The sequence below is a fragment of the Engystomops pustulosus genome, chromosome 2 (assembly GCF_040894005.1).
Source record: "Engystomops pustulosus chromosome 2, aEngPut4.maternal, whole genome shotgun sequence".
Classification (NCBI taxonomy): domain Eukaryota; kingdom Metazoa; phylum Chordata; class Amphibia; order Anura; family Leptodactylidae; genus Engystomops; species Engystomops pustulosus.
Window position 1 is genome coordinate 170,404,647 of NC_092412.1, and position 18,120 is coordinate 170,422,766.

The 18,120-nt window shown below is 39.3% G+C and overlaps 1 protein-coding gene across 1 annotated transcript in view; it reads right to left on the reverse strand.

Annotated features, from left to right (window-relative positions):
* The window catches only part of MYO19 (myosin XIX), a 521,756-nt gene that overhangs the window by 451,311 nt on the left and 52,325 nt on the right, over window positions 1-18,120 (reverse strand). Inside the window, exon 4 of the mRNA XM_072133499.1 lies at window positions 972-1,085. Within this exon, the coding sequence (XP_071989600.1) occupies window positions 972-1,085 (114 nt within the window). The remainder of the gene's footprint in view (window positions 1-971; window positions 1,086-18,120) is intronic.

The window sequence follows — 18,120 nt, forward strand, 5'->3', positions numbered from 1 at the left end:
CTATGGGGGTACAAAACCATAGACCCGGATATATAATAAAAATACGGTGGGCAGTTCGGGCGGTCATGTGACCTCCTGAATTGCCCACATTTGGGCGTGGAGCCGGACCCAAAAAAAAAAGTTAATAAAATCTCACCAATTAACTATACATGCCCCAAAATTATGTACCAGAAAAGTGCATCTCATGTGGCAAAAGAAATAAGCCCCTATAGGTCCACAATAAAAAAGAAAAAAATGTATAGCCTGTGCAATGTAACATAGCAAATCTGATCTGGATGGCGCCTCCTTCCCTTCTATGCCCGGCTGTGCGCCCATACAGCAGGTTACCACCACATATTGAGTATCGGTGTACTCAGGAAGAATTGGGTATCAAACTTTGTGGAGCCTTTTTTCATTTAATCCATTGTAAATGTTTAATTTTCCACACAAAATGAGTGTATTGTGAAAAAATTATACAATTTGTAGACTGCACCTCCATATCGTTTTAACCCCTATAAAACACCTAAAGGGTTAACAAACTTCTCAAAAGTGGTTTTTCATACGTTGAGGGTAGTAGTTTCCATAATGAGTCTAGCTATTATTTAAGCCTCTCAGTGTCAATTAGAAGTTGATCAGGTCCATCTAAATACGGGTTTTGGTGATTTTACAAAAAAATTTGAAAAATGATACCTAAATTCTGAGCCTCATAACATTTCTACTGCACAGTGAAAACAGTAAAAGCAGAAAACCCAAGAAAAGGGCTAAACTGCATTTTTTGTCAATTTTCACTATATAATTAGTTTTAAGCTTTCCAGTAAAGAAAACAAAAATAAATGGTGCCACTAAGAGCAATTTGTTCAGCAGAAACCAAGCCCTCATACAGCTTTGTCAACGGTATAATAACAAAGGTTTACATTTTGGAAGGTGAGGAATTAATAAACAGACACAAAAACAGAGACGTCTTGATTCCTTAAAAGTTTAAGCTGTTTTACCTTTCCGGATCCGCTTTCTCCAGTAACAATTATAGACTGGTCTACAGGGAAAATCTGTTTTTGTATATTTCGATAAGCTTGTTCTCCAGTAGTAAAGATGTGTGGTTCACAGTCCTAATAAAATCAGAAAGGAACATGGTTTAAGTAAAAAAGAAAAAAAACAGGCAAATGTGCCAAAACTACAAGCTGTCTTGTACTGTGTCTTAGAAACCTGTCAGATTTTATTAGTTGTCGATGTTGACTATTTTGGACATCATATACACTATTTTTTTTTAAATAAAATGACATTACTAGGGGGTAGGAATGAACCTTTCCATGCCAAGGAAGTATTTCATAAATTGACAAGAAAATGGTTAATATTAGGGAAGATTCGTTATGCCTTTTCCAGCACGGAAATTCCTAATTATACATCTTATACTTCTATACCCACTGTGTATTGTATTGTAAATAATTAGGTTTCTTCTATTTCATGCATTATTTTAATGTGATGTTTTTAAGGTTATTGTGCCGATACCGGATGTACCGCTACACCTGAAACGTGTAGGCTTTGCCATTTACACATGAATTGTACTTGGTGATGCGTTAATGGATGTTCACAACTGTTTTTCCCGATTTTTGGACAATAAAGACTAGAAGTCTTAACCACAAATAGGGTAATCGAATGTATTCAGATGTGGAAGCACCTATACCAGACCTCAAAACAAAGGCCGCCCAAGTATTTTCAGAGCTACAAACGAATGAAGTTTCATACAAAGATACATTGCCTGACATAAGAACTTGGGAAGACTTGGCCATTCAGGAATGCAAAATCTGGCTGGACCATACCACTCTTTCTACATATGCTACAAAAGAAATGATCCCCTGTGGTCTTAGGATCAGAAAAATACCTATATATGTTTATTCATCGGAATTCGTTACCAAATGGAACTCTATCTTTTCTGACTGCTCCATGCAATTAATGATATCACAAGAAAATACAAAAAAATTTAAGATACCTAACACTAATTTTTATCCAGCACAGTCAAGAACCCCCTCAATGGATAAATATCAGGAGGTTATAGAGAGAGAATTGAAGAATTTGCATGACTCTTGCTCCTCCAACAGGTCTAGTGGGGGATCCCACTCAAGCATTCACTACAGTATTTGTACAAATCTTAGATGAAGGTTTTGTACTACAAGCCCTGAATGACAGAGAGAGAGAATTCTTGGAAGTGTCAAACCCTAACATGCCCTACCAAAAATTCATAAGCAAATCAATCCACCTCCTATGCGTCCCATCGTATCCGGCATTGGTTCATTAAATGAAAGAGCTTGCGAGTGGCTTGACTTACAATTGCAACCCTTGGTACGTAGGATACCGGGGTATCTACAGGACTCCAGGGATGTCCTCAGAGCAATAAATGGGATGAAATGGTCGATTAATTTTATTTGGGTAGGACGCGATGTCACGGCATCAAACACAAGCATACCTCATACAGTAGCACTCGATCACCACCTCAATAAATATAGTACCTATGACACCAATTTTAAGCTTTTTGTTAAAAAACTTACATGGTACTTAATGACCCACAATTACTTTTTTTTCAACAACACCCATTATTTACAGGTCCATGGGGTCTCTATTGGGGCGAAATATTCCCCATCTTTGGCCAACACACAGGATATTACAGCAACCCTACATGGTTGACCACCAAGGGCTTCTTTAGATGCGGCACACACCCATGTACCACATGCAAATTTGCTAAAGTTACAAAAAAATTCTCCAATAGAGACAACACAACAACATATGACATTAAAAAATATCTCAATTGCAATAGCAATTATGTAATATATGTCATCAGATGTAACATATGTGTGGTCATGTACATTGGATGTACCATACGAAGATTCAAAGAGACTGACAGAACATCTCAGATACATTACTAACAGTAAAAAAGGGAGTTTCCACTCCAAACACATGTCGGGAGCTGTTAAACATTTTGTGGAGGTACACCAGGGCAAAATTCAAGTTTAGAGACCTTTGCCATAGAACAGATCCACAGGGGAAGAAGGGGGGGAATAGACAGAAGACACTACGAAATAGGGAAGCGTTCTGGATTTTTTATTTAGATACAAGAATACCAAAAGGTTTAAATTACAAACATGAATTCTTATTTAATTATTGAGCTTCCCTCATTTATGTTCTACTGTCATTCATTTCCCCCATATAAAGACATTATACATGCATGCCTGCACATAATTGAATAACATACTGGATTTTGCTTTGTTTTTAATCTTCATGTTATTTCTGCCTTACCTGAAGGTATTTATAATACGACCTGGGATTATATACTGGGCAATATCAAAATTGAATATAACTTGGAGTACAAATATGTGTTCATTTGTATATAGTCATGCGTTCTTCGAGTTGTGGTTACCTGTGACCCGTGGCTCAGGGTGGCGACAAAATTCGATAGAAGGATATGTAGTTCCTAATGCACTGCAAAAATGTTGTTACATTGTGACGCAGGCGCAGTAGACACAATGCCGATTCACCCGCTGTGACCTGCAGTCCTCCACAGTAATGATAGCCATGCACGGTAATAGAAAACCTTTTTGTTTACAAATTCCTAATTATACATCTTATACTTCTAATTATTTACAATACAATACATAGTGGGTATATGTTTCTTATATTCCATGCATTATTTTATTGTGATGTTTTTAAAGTTGATACCGGATGTACGTGTTTTACGTCACTCGGTTACCGGCATATTAGACTCACATCTCATGTTCATTCAGTATGTCATGACTAAGGGTGTAGTACACACCTGAAACACGTAGGCTTTGCCATTTCCACATGAATTGTACTTGGTGATGTGTTAATGGATGTTCACAAATGTTTTTTATATTTCCTGATTTTTGGACAATAAAGACTAGAAGTTTTAAAGAAATTCTCTGTGCCGGAGTGATACAAGAAACTCTTTTTCCTCTATGCTAACGTCAAGGTCTGGACATACTCCTGGAGCACGAGTAAGGATGCAGGTGAGCGGCTAACTTCTTCACTTTTTGTTTGCAGGAAACGACGTAGCCTAGTCAGATGTTTTAACTGTGGGAAAGAGGGACATATTCAGAGGAACTGCAGGCTCCCCAGAAAACCCCATGAGGACTAGGGTACAACCCGGGGAGGGGTAGTGGCTAGGCCACAATAGGATATAGGCAACCCCGTACAGAGTTACCCCCTTAGGATCCCATCAAATTTTTTTAAATAATCAGGACCTCAAGGGGTAGTCCTGATACAGCTTCCAAAAAAGTCCCATTCATGGTGGATAAGGGGGCAGCCAGAACAGTTATCCGCCAGGAACATTTAAACCCACTTGACATTTATGATGATACCATGTTTACCCAGAGATTTGAGGGATTAATCAAAGAATGTAAATTATCCAAACCGTTGCCCTTTAAACTAGCAGACCACACCTGCCTTACCAGACTGATAGTCAGTGAATATTCACCAGTTAACCTTTTAGGTTCCGATTTATTGCAAGCCATACAGGCACACATCCTTTTAGACCAGATGTAACAGTGGGCTTGAAGCTGGAATACCAGATAACCAACTGTGTGAAATTCTAGCATCATTATTTTTTCTATATTACCTGGCAGGACAACTAAAACACTTGGGACCATGGGTGGGAAGTGAAACACTTCATTCACCAGACTCTCACTTAGCGGCATACCTAGAATTAGAACAGATCTGGCACCTCCTACACGCTCCATGTTGGACAGGTAAAAAGCTTTTACCAGTATACAGAGTGGCCAGGCTGGCATGACGGGAGGGTAGACGTCTTTCCAATTACAAGGAAACTCCCCTGGAATCACCTCTATGGAACAACCCCAGTCTATCCCAATTCTCTCAAGAGATCGGTCCGGTTTTCTGGAGCTCTCGTGGGGTACACACCATATCTGATGTTATGCAGGACAATGTTTTTATGTCATTCGAGCAATTATCCACCAAATACCAGCTGCACAAACACGATCTATACAGGCATTTCAAACTTAGACATGCCTTTCAGACCCAATTCCCAGCAGCCTCTAATCACCTCTTCTCCTCTTGCCCTTTGATAGGTGTAGTAAGGTACCAGGGAGCTGCAGGTTTGAGATCAACAATTTTATTCATACCTTATCCAAGCCAACGCTAACCAGAGCAAGGCACCGATTCCCACCTTAAGCGAGGAGGACTTCGCAGATTTACTTGAGTCGCACCGCTTTGTTTCCCCTTCCATTAATAATAAACTTATTCAGCTCTATATAATTCACCAATGCTACCTAACTCCGATACGATTGCATAAAATAGGTTGTATCCCTTCCCCCAGTTGCCACAGGTGTAGTCATGCACCCGCCTCTTTCTGGCTCTCCATCCATATGTTTATTTGGGCTCCTGGACGAGGAGCAATGGCCTCATCACACTAGAATCTGCCTCCGGGAGGCACGGTTTATGGCCTGAAAGGCAGTGGCACTCCGTTGTTTGGATCCTCGCCCTCCCAGATGCTCTCAGTGGAAAACCCTAGTTAATGGCATAATTCCATACGAGAAGATAGTGTTTCTGCATAGGCAATTGTGCAATTCGCCCCTCACTATGTATTCTGCCTCCGGTATGCCCTCCTCGCTTGACGCTCTCGTCTGATCCCTGCAGAGGGATGCACATGTTGAATTATTGATATGATATACAGTCCTACATAGTGTTTTTTTGGCTATATTTCATTCTCACTATCCATGACTTCAAATGATCTATGTAAGATTTGACAACTGAGTGTATACCAATGTATGTATTTGTTTGTTTTTATTGAATATGTCCATTTCCGTACAAACATGTATTCTTTTGCCTTTATATACCAATATGGTGTTTCCAAGGATGATACTATTGTACTGAAAGAGAATGTCAGTGTACGATGGCTTGTTTTTATTATTCAATAAACGAGTTTTTTAAAAAAAAATTCTAGCATCATTACAGGTACCTGACCCCAATATCCCCATATTTGATGATGAGGCATTACAGGATGTACCCGATGAACTATGGTCAAAATAAAAAACCGACATTGGCCATATGCCAGTACCCACAGTAATGATCCAATTAAAACCCTGTGCAAAACTCCCACAGATTAAATAATATACGTTAAGTGTAGCACAGGGGGAAACAATTGGGAAAAATATCAAAGATCTCATTGCCTCAGGGGCAGTAAGTCCCACCAAGTCAATTGCCAACACCCCATTGTTCCCAGTAAAGAAAAAGGGGCAAAAGGGGGAACTAGTAACATACCGGATGGTACATGACTTAAGAGCGATCAATGCATGTCCGGCGCCCAATACTTGGGCAGTGCTACCACAAGGGGCTCACAGATCTCCCACCCTGTATACTGCAGCCTTGCAACTCGTTTTGCAATATTTCTGGGTCATTGTATTTCAGCTGGAGCTTGCCATCTGACTGATGAAAGAAAGCAATCGAACTACTGAATCCCCCTGCAGGGGTCCAACAGCTCTGCACCTTTCTGGGTTTGGTGTCGTATTGCAGACCATTCAGAGGGAACTGGGAAATCCTAGGAGAAAGTCTTCAATACGATCTTGAGACGAATCCAGGCAATATGGAAAAAAGCAGAGGACAAGCGCTGCGGACTCAAGGAGTAACTAACATATAGTTAGGTAAAAAGCTAATGTATGTATTCTGCTCACCTTGTTCTAAGATGGTATAGGTTTTGAGTATAAATGGTATGCTGCTGGCCGTTGGCTCCGTCCTCAGGGAGATATAGTGTATAAGCACGCTGGAAGATGAGCTGAGACTAGAAAATGAAGCGCTGCATCCGCTTCAGGTAATTCTTAAAACGATGTATTTTTTATTTGTATAATGCTACGCGTTTCGATCTCGAACCGAGATCTTCATCAGGCATAAAAGCATGTGAGGAAATATTTAGAAATGTAAAAAATGTATAAAAGAAATTTCTATGTTTAAAAGCCCGGAAGGAACTAATTACAAGCTTAACGTCTACAGATTGGTCTACTGGAACAGATAAGTCAGACTGTACCTTTGGAACAAAACATATGACTGAGTTATTTTTAGAGTTTGAGAACCTTACAAAAATTTAACTGAAACATAGCATTGACGGGATGTTTTTAGATAAGTAAAGATAAAATTCCTAAGGGTCTAACTATACACATACCATCTGCCTTTCCTGAAGATATAGCATACACAACAGATTCGAACTATTTTCTCTCTGATTGTTCCAAAGGGTAAATATGTCGTATAATCACTAAAATAATTAAATTAATTGAAGAACTGATTGGAAAAATAATCAGTGTAGGGGAAAAATTAGAGAAATTTAGTACCCATTCTGATTTTCTTGGTATCAATCAGAATGTACAAAAAAGATTAATCTCTCTAGAAAGAGAACTAGTAACAAATAAGTAGAAAAAACTACAAAATGAGACGTTCAAGAACAGGAACACGAACAATGTTTACCAAAAAGTAAACACTCCCCTAAGATATAAAAACCCAAACAAATACAATAACACACAGAATAAACACCATCAAGTACCTTCAAATCAGTACGGACGCTCTAATAAAAAATCCAAAAAAGTTTTCATTAGAAGCCATGCGACTGAAGTCAGAGAAAACTCTAATAATTCACAGAGAAATAACGATAAGGGAACCATAATGCAGCCAATTAACAAACATTACAATGTTGAACACATTAACATCTGCCTTGACCAACGACATACCGGCCAACCCACACCTACCACCGCTCAAAATATCCAAAGTGATAACCACAAATCATACAGAAAACAAAGAATATGAAAATACAAAACAAAGAGAAGATTCGATCGATCTAAATGACACTATACTTACGGTACATGATACAGAAACACAATACTCACCAAACCTTCCATCCTGCAGCTCGGACATCAAAGCTACTGTACTAGAAACCCCTCCATCAGCACTTTCTATAAATCTGTCTCCTAATGAATCTTTTTTAGATATAGGTCCCACACGTCAGACTCCATCACAGGACACGATAAAAAAGAAAAAAATACAAAATCAGATAATAAAGTTCTTTATCCCTCTACATACCCCCAACAAAAAAAGAAAAAACAGGTGATGTAGAGGAGGATTCAGGAAGCGTAGAGAAATCTACAAAAAACACAAAGAAAAAATGCTAAAAAATTCAAAAAGACCAAACATTAAGTACCACTAAGATATTTAATTTATCCTCCAAGAATTTATCAATAGATGAAATCACAATACTTGAAAAGGGGCAACATTTTTGCCCCTCCACAAACAGATGAATTTAGTCTTTTTCTAGACTTAAAGCAGTTTATCAGAAAATTGACATTACAAAGATTTTTCAAACAAAAAAACAAACTAGGTGTTTACCCCATTGAAGAATCCTCTGAAATAGATAAATACATTCACCAAGATGTTCGAGTAAAATCCAGATTTAACCCCATTTACGCTAGGGGCGCATACGTGGATACGTTTTACGACCTAGTAGCACATGATTTTTGGAAAATAAACACAAAACAATCATCTCAAAACAATTTGTCAAAAAAACAAAAAATAGCTCTAAATTCTCTCATAAATGATCCCGATATAGTAATACGATCTGCAGATAAGGGAGGTGGGATTGTGGTAGAGGACCGCAAAACGTACTTAAAAGAAGCTGAATGAATCCATTCAGATTAAAAAAATATTATAGGGTCCTAAAGAAAGATCCCACAAAAGAGTATTTACATGAATACAATATTATGATTGACAAAGCAAAAAAAGACAAAAACCTAAATAAAAAAGAGACCAATTTTCTAACAGTACAAAATGCTTTTTTTTTTATCATCTACCAAAAGTTCACAAAGATGAAAAAAATCCCCCAGGCAGACCCATTATTTCTGGGATAGGATGCTTGACTAGCAACCTGTCCTACTTCATTGATTTATACCTCCAACCAATAGTCATGAAATTACCTTCGTATGAAGAGCCTCGAATTTATATTGACTCATAACCATTTTGAGTTCCAAGGTACACAATACCATCAAATTCTCGGTACAGCCATGAGGACTCGAGTGGCACCAAGTTATGCAAACTTGTTCATTGGCCACTTCGAGTCCCTTATGGTATACACCATTTTTGGAAATTTTTTAACTACCTTTGACAAAGGAAATAAAGCCATAAGGGAAACCTTAACAAAATACTGGTACTTATTACAAAAGTATCCCATTCTCAAAAACGATATACCGAAGTGTCCACAAATTACGTTTAGAAAAGCCAGATCAATTAGAAATATTGTGGCACCGAGTAGACTCCGAGAGAAAAAGGAGAAAACAAAACCTCAGAAAATACACTCAGAAAAACTAGGCACTTTTATGTGTTATTTAAAAACTTCCCTGTGCTGCCAACTAATTGATAAACATGAACCAGATACATTTGTATCAAACAGCACAGGGGAAAAATTTAAGTGCAAACAGAATACATCATGCAGTTCATCTTTCATTGTCTGTCTGGTTACCTGCAGTTGCAGGTTACAATACGTAGGCAGGACAGTGCAATCATTGAGATTAAGATTTAACAGTCACAGGTTTAAAACCAAAAATGGTCTTTTAAACCAAAGTCTTTCCAGACACCTGACAATGAAACACAACAAATTATTTAAATCATATCAAATTGAAAATAATAGAACATATCCCAGAAGAGACACAAATAAAAATGAGGTTCTGAACAAACGTGAATCATATTGGATGTACCGTTTGAGAAGCCTATACCCAGACTGTCTTAACGAAATCATAGAATCCACCTTGGGATCACACATGGAACACATTTGCAAAGACAGGTTGACAGCAATACTTCACTAGGTTGTTTCTCCTATTTTAGTTCAAATAATATAAATAATAATAATATATTATAATAATATATAAATATAATATTTAAACATAAAAATTTCTTTTATACATTTTTAAATATATCCTCACATGCTTTTTTGCACAAAACTGTACACAGACAATTGATTGGTGAATTGACCTGTCAATCAATCGATTTAATTCCACTTCCTCCAGTCAATCATTTGAGGTCATTTCCTTTTGTTTGTATATATAAGTGTGCATGTTTTATCATATAGTTATGTATGTTTTAATGCCTGATGAAAATCTCGGTTCAAGATCGAAACGCGTAGCATTATACAAATAAAAAATACATTGTTTTAAGAATTACCTGAAGCGGATGCAGCGCCTTCATTTTCTAGCGTGCTTATACACTGTATTGCAGACCATGGATTTGCTCTGTGTCCATCTTCTCGCAGCCACTGTATGATTGTTTGGCCACACAGCCTTTCCAACTAACCGAAGAAGCATTAGACTGCTTTTACTCACTCAGATTGGCGATTGTGTCAGCCCCAGCTCTGGGTACCCCTGATTATGCGAAAATGTTTTAGTTATATTGTACCGAGATCAAAGGACATGCCACAGGGGTCCTAACACAAAAGCATGGGCACCGAAACAAGCATGTGGCCTACTAATCAGCCAGATTAGATCCGGTAGCCAGGAATGCCCCAACATGTGTACGAGCAGTAGCAGCAGTTTCACTTCTACTCAACAAGGTATCCGAATTAACACTGGACTACCATGTCACCATCTACACCCCACACGACTTACATAGCATTCTCAACAAAGTTCAGCCAAAACACTTTTTCATGGCTAAACGGCTAAGATTGTAATGTGCCTTATTGATGCCACCAAATGTCACTTTGAAAAGATGTACAATTTTGAATCCAGCTACAATTGATTTTGTGGATTCAAAGGTGGGAGTAGAGGGAGAAGGTGACCAGGGAAAACCCATATTTTGAAACACTGACTGAAGATCAGCTAAATGAAATACGAGTTGAAAATGATTGTTTAGCTCTAATGGCACAGGAAACATCAGGTTTTTTACATGTTTTTGATGAACCCCTTTCTAATCCAGACATTGAGTTTTTCTAGAGATGGATCAAGGAGCATCAGAGAGGACAGACTGTTCTAAACTGGATATGCAGTTGTCACACAACATGAGGCAATAAAGGCGCAACCACTACCCCCCATATGTCAGCACAGGAGGCGTAGCTGAAGCCACTCATTGAAGCGCTTAGAGAGTCTGAAGGTAAACGATGTAATATGTTTACAGATTCGATATGGGATATGGGATTTGGCCCAATATGGGAAGCCAGGGACTTCCTTACCTCCACTGGTACCCCAGTTAAGCATGGTGAACTCAGAGGCATTGCTACTCCCACAGGAAGTAGCCATTGTAAAGATAAAAGCCCATACCAAGCTTAATACCAATGAAGCACGGGGCAATTACAAGGCAGACAGGGCAGCAAAAGAGGCAGCCAGAAAACCTAGTGAGGGGGGACCACCCGCAAGAACACCTGAACAGATCATGGTAACGACTGGGTATAACCAGACCTTTGATTTAGGTATCTTGCAGGCTCTGACTCAGCAAACCACGGGGAAGGAGAGTTTGGTCAAGGGCCGGAGCCCAGGAGGAATCAGGTTTGTGGAAGGTGGGACAGAGGGTGTGTCTGCTCTGATCCCTGTATCCTTTGGTGGCTCAAGTTGCTCACGGTACGACACATCTGTCTAAAAACGCCATGTGCTCTCTGGTAGGCAAGCAGTGGTTCGCACCAGGTTTCACCACAGTCGCAATGAGGTTCTGGTAGGCGCACAGCATAATCCAGACAGTATAGTAAAAGTCCTTATGAAGCACACCCCGAGACTTCTCTCTTTTTTTCAACGACTGCATATTGATTTCATAGAAATGCCAAAGGTTGGTACGTATGAGTATGTCCTTGTGTGTGTCAATCTCTTCTCAGGATGGCCGGAAGCCTATCCCATGCCGATGGCCACTGCACGAGTTTTCTGCAGGTTTGGCCTACCCAAGGTAATGGAATCAGACAGAGGCACACACTTTACAGGAGAAGTGATCCAAAATGTTATGCAGATGTTAGGGGTCACCCAAGTATTTCATACACCATACTGCCCACAAGCAAGTGGAAAGGTAGAAAGGGTGAATGGTACACTCAAGTTGAAAATCCAAAAAGCAAGAGATAGGAAAACCCTGGACAGAGTGTCTTTCCTTAGCTTCCCATTTGAAGTGTTGTTTGGCTCAGCACCGAGATTAGGCCTGTACTTTCCGCAGACTTTTCAATACTTTCTGGCTACGTTCAGGGTCTTCAAAATAACAAGTGTATAACAATTCTATTCCAGATCCAGAGAACCAAAAGGGAACCCATTCCCTTCAGCCAGGAGATTGGGTGAAGGTCAAAAGGCATACCAGAAACCCACTGGAACCAAGGTTTGACAGTCTATTCCAAGTTCTTCTCACCACCACCACATCAGTGAAGCTTTGGAAGGACTGACATCACTATCGGAAGAATTTGCAAAAACTTTAGTCATAAAACCTTCTCAAATTGGTTGGAAACATGGCTGGGAAAATGGAGCCACCTAGTGTCAAGTCTTTTCCTTTCACTGGCTGTAGTTGCTACAATGCTCATCACATGTGGTTGTTGTCTTATCCCATGCGTCAGAGGAGTGTTACTAAGGTCGATTGACACCTCTATCGCCAAGACTATATACGTAGAGCTAAAATCAAATTGCTATGATGATGATACTGATAATCAGATGCCATTTGAGGAGAAGATATGATCTTCCATTACTACGGGGAATTCAGTGAAGAAAGTAATAAAAGTCTGACAGTTAACTTTAGGTTACTGAAGTACCTGAGATGGGAAAGATCATATCTATCCTCAAAATGATGGATTGATAGGGATATAATAGGGTTATTGAAGCTTAAATCAAAAATATAGTTTTTAGCTGTCACATATTCTGATTTTCACTGTGTACCACACCTAGAAATATTAACATGCAGAATCAACAGTAAACAATTAGATGGTAATAGGCAGATTAGGCAGCATCAATAAAGATAAACTGCTGCTCTGAAAGATAAGTTATTAAGCTAAGATTACGGTTACATTAAGTGGCTTAACATGACGTTTGACAAGCTACTCTTCTTAAGCCAACAATAATGGTTTTGGTTGCATTAAATAATTAACTGGTTCGCGACCGTCCGCCGTGTATTCACGGCGGCAGTCGGGTCGCGCTGCATGGAGAGGGCTCAGGGGTTAAGCCCTCTCCATAGCCGGTAAGTCTCTGCTGCCGGCAGCCTCAAAAAGATAGCGGCGCATGGTACGATCCGTCTCCATGGTAGCCTCGGGTCTTCCGAAGACCCGAGGCTATTTCGTTTTAACCCCTTCATTACAATGTGCTGAAAGCGCACTGTAATGAATGAGGATGAAAATCCCCATATACTGCCATACTGTAGTATGGCAGTATATGATAGGATCGATCAGACAACCTAGGGTTAAAGTATCCTAGGGAGTCTGAAAAATAATTAAAAAAATTTAAAAAAAGTAAAAAAAAAATATATATATAATAAAAAAACCTAAAATTTCAAATCACCCCCCTTTCCCTAGAACTGACATAAATATAAATAAACAGTAAAAATCATAAACACATTAGGTATCGACGCGTCCGAAAATGCCCGATCTATCAAAATATGATAACGGTTTTTCAATGCGTTTAACCCCGTAGCGCCCAAATAGCGCCCAAAGTCGAAAATGGCACTTTTTTGCCATTTTGAAAAATATAAAAAAAATCTTTAAAAAGTGATCAAAAGGTCGTACAGTCCTAAAAATGATAGCATTGAAAATATTATCAAATTTCGCAAAAAATGACACCACCCACAGCTCCGTACAACAAAGTATAAAAAAAAGTCATTAGCGCCAGAAGTTGGCAAAATCAAAAAAATAATTTTTGTACAGGAGGTTTTAATTTTTGTAAATGTATGAAAACATTATAAAACCTATACAAATTTGGTATCCCCTTAATCGTACCGACCCAAATAATAAAGTAGACATGTCATTTGGGGCGCTCAGTGAAAGACGTAATATCCAAGCCCACAAGAAAATGGCGCAAATGCGTTTTTTTCACCATTTTCACTTCATTTGGAATTTTTTTCCTGCTTCCGAGTACATGGCATGGAATATTTAATATTATCACTATGAAGTGCAATTTGTTACGCAGAAAACAAGCCGTCACACAGCTCTTTACGTGTAAAAATAAAAAAGTTATAGATTTTTGAAGGTGGGGAGTGAAAAATGGACAAGAGAAAACAGGAAAGGGCCTGGTCCTTAACCGGTTAAACAATAGGGCAAATGTCGAGGTCCTCAAATCGCGATCCTGGATCTGGACGGTCCGACGAAGATGAAGTCCGGCGCGATTCACATAGCTCGTGTGCCAATATCCTGCATGTGTCACTTCCCCGCTGAAGTCTCCCGGAGTTCACCTTCTTCCCGCCGCTTTTAAGTGCGTGTCTTGCGACACAATTTGAATCCTGCGCATAGTCCAAATCCTTTGGGTTGTCCAACGGCCACGCCCCCCGATTTGCATCACATGAAAGTCACCAAATGATTTCACCAAAATCCAATCGCGTGCAGCAAAAAAGCCTGTTAAATGCAGCGCAAAGCGGAAATCGACGGGAAACCAAACGAAAATGCGCTCCGCGGACCCTTAGTAAATGAGCCCCAATGCCTGCCAAAAACCAGAAAAAAAAACATCATTATACCTAAAGGTCAACGCATATGTATCGTAATAAGCGTGTGATTTGTACACATATATTTTATGAACAATGAAGTAATCAAATAAGCACGCCCGTTTTAAAAATTATAAATATATTGGAGCGGCTGAATAAAGGTGTGCTTATTATCCAGAGTTCTTTGCATCATTTGCTCGAGTATCTCTTTACTTTCTCAATTAGAAATCCTTCCAATACATCAGGTCCGTTTGTGACAGATCTATCAGGGTGTCCACCAATCTACAAGAATTTCTTATATTTAACCAGGGTACTGTGTCTCAGAGTCTTCTGTGGATTGCTACAAAAGTCTGAGGGGGGGAACATAGACAAACTGTCTGTTGGTCCAAAACTAATACCCAACAATTCGTGAAATTTCTGAAGCAGAGAGTTTAGGACACAGAGGCAAAATTCCTTTCCTCAAGAGACTAAGCCTCTCAACTGGATTGGGGGGAGGCACAAAAAGCATACAATACTCATGTACGCATGTTTCTTCTTTAAAGAGCGAAGAGGGGACAGTTATCCATGACACTTCTAGCATTCTGTGTATATTTCATTGTTTCTATGTTGACTTTTATCAATCTCGCTTGACAGATTGCAGACCATCTCCAGGAGAGAACTCTCCCTCCCCCCTGTCAGATGCTAACAAGAAACATCTAAATGGCTCTACACAATTGGGGGAGTTGGAGGAAGCTGAGGCATATATGTCTGATAATACAGTCATGGCCATAAGTTTTGAGAATGACACAAATATTATATTTTCACATGATCTGTTGTCCTCTGGTTTTTATGTGTTTGTCAAATATTTTTATCACATACAGAAATACAAGTGCAATCATATTATGAGTAACAAAAGCTTTTATTGACTGTTTGAATGAGTTAAAGGGGTATTCTCATCTGGGCACTCACATTCAGTTTCATTAATCCGCCATATGGAAACATTTCTTGAATTAGATGTTATTAAAAAAAAATGTTCCTGTGTGAAAATAATTTCTCGTAAATGTTGCCATGTTGTCCCTTAGAAACGAGATAGCTTCCCCGGATACGGCCACCTCTGATGGATTGAGTGCACAAAGAAACAAAAGGTTATTGTATATGAAATGTCCGGGAGTTACTGCAGGTCGCACAGCCGTCCTGTGGTAATGATTGCTGAATCCTGGTGGTTCGGCAGGACTCTATAGCGCAAGTCGGGCAACCGCTGCCAGAGTGTGACGTGGTCGTATCCGAGGAAGCTATCTGGTTTCTGAGGGACAACATGACTACATTTATGACAAATAATCTTCACACAGGAACATTTTTTTAATTAACATCCAATTGAAGAAATGTTTGAACAAGGCAAATGAATTTAATTAAATGTAAATGCCCTTATGGGAATACCCCTTTAATGCAGCAAGTCAATATTTGCAGTGTTTACCTTTCATCAGGACCTCTGCAATTCTCCCTGGCAGCTCTCAATCAACTTTTGGACCAAATCCTGACTGATAGCAGTCCATTCTTGCACAATCAATGCTTGCATTTTGTCACAATTTGTTGGTTTTTGTTTGTCCGTCCATCTCTTGATGATTGACCACAAGTTCTCAATGGGATTAAGATCTGGGGAGTTTCCAGGCCATGGACCCAAAATCTCTAGGTTTTGTTCCCTGACCCATTTAGTTATCACCTTTGCTTTATGGCAAGGTGCTCCATCATGCTGGAAAAGGCATTGTTGATCACCAAACTGCTCTTGGACGGTTGGAAGAAGTTGCTCTTGGAGGACATTCTGGTACCATTCTTTATTTATGGATGTGTTTTTAGGCAAGTCTGTGAGAGAGCCTATTCCTTGGCTGAGAAGCAACCCCACACATGAATGGTTGCAGGATGCTTTACAGTTGGAATGAGACAAAACTGGTAGTATCACTCACCTTGTCTTCTCCGACTGCACGTGTTTCTTTAGAGATAACCATGGTTAACAGAAGAGAAACAATGATGCCAAGCACCAGCCTCCTTTTAAAGTGTCCAGTGGTGTGATTCTTACTTAATCATGACAAATTGATCTCCAGCCTTGTCCTCATCAACACCCACACCTGTGTTAATGGAGCAATCACTGAAGCAACGTTAGCTGCTCCTTTTAAGGCAGGCCTGCAATGAAGTGGAAATGTGTTTTGGGGGAAAAAATTTTCTAGGCAAATATTGACTTTGCAATTAATAGCTGTTAAGCTGATCACTCTTTATAACATTCTGTAAAAATTAACATTTGTATCATTCTCAAAACTTATGGCCATGACTGTATAGCCCAAGAGACAGATGGCCATCCCATGGACATTTCTAAATTAAAAAAAAAAAAAAAAAAAAATGTTGGGACATACTTCTTTCCAATTTGTTGTCAGCTGCTGAATTGGGCACTTTGCTTTTATCCTTAACCCCTAGGCGCACCAGGACGTTATAGTACGTCCGGGTGCCTAGGTGCTTAGCGCACCAGGACACATTATAACGTCCTGCTTCTGGCACCGGCTCACGAATGGAGCCGGTACCAGAAACAGCGGCTGTTAACTGTCTATCACAGCTGACACCACGCTGTAACACCCGCGATCGGAGCTGACTCCGTGCCGCTTACCGGGGGATCCGATCCACTTTTAGGCAGCCCCAAGGACTGCCATGGGCCCCGGAGCTGCCAGCTCTCCCTGGCAGTCAGACCCCTTCCGGGTCTGACTGTAAACTGTCTGAGCATGCTTTGCACTACAATGTAAAAGTATTGTAGAGCAGTGTATTGAAATTGAACCAGCGATCAGAGCATCGCTGGTTCAAGTTCAAGTATGTAGAAGTAAAAACATGAAAAAACGCTAAACACTACACATTATAGTAAATAAAAAATAAATACATAAAAATATAAGCCCCCTAAAATGTCACTTTCCCATAAAAACACTTAATAAAGTATAAAATCACCAAAAAAAAGACATATTTGGTATTGCCGCATCCGTAACAATAATGTATAATAAAATAGAATCGTTACTGGACCTGCACGGTAAACGCTGAAGAAAAAAAACACAAACGTTTTTAAAATTTTTAATTAATATCTTAAAAAATGCTCTAAAAAGTGATAAAAAAATGTTCTGCACTCTAAAGTAAGCCCACTATAAAAAACAAATCTTCTTGAAAAAATTAGCCCCTAACCAGATATATCAGCCGAAAAATAAACAAGTTATGTATATGAAAAGATGTTGATGCTAAAATGAACAAGATTTTCTCCAAATTAGTTTTTATGCAATACAATTGAATAAAATACACAAAACCCCCACATATTTGGTATCACTGCGTCCGTATCGATCTGCATAATAAAACAGAATCGTTATTAGATTCACAAAGTGAATCCCATAAAAAAAAAAAAACCCTCCAAAAAAAGATAATTTTTAATTAATACCCTATAAAAATGCTCTAAAAAGTGATTTAACCCCTAGGCGCACCACGACGTTATACTACGTCCCCGGGGCTAGATGCTTA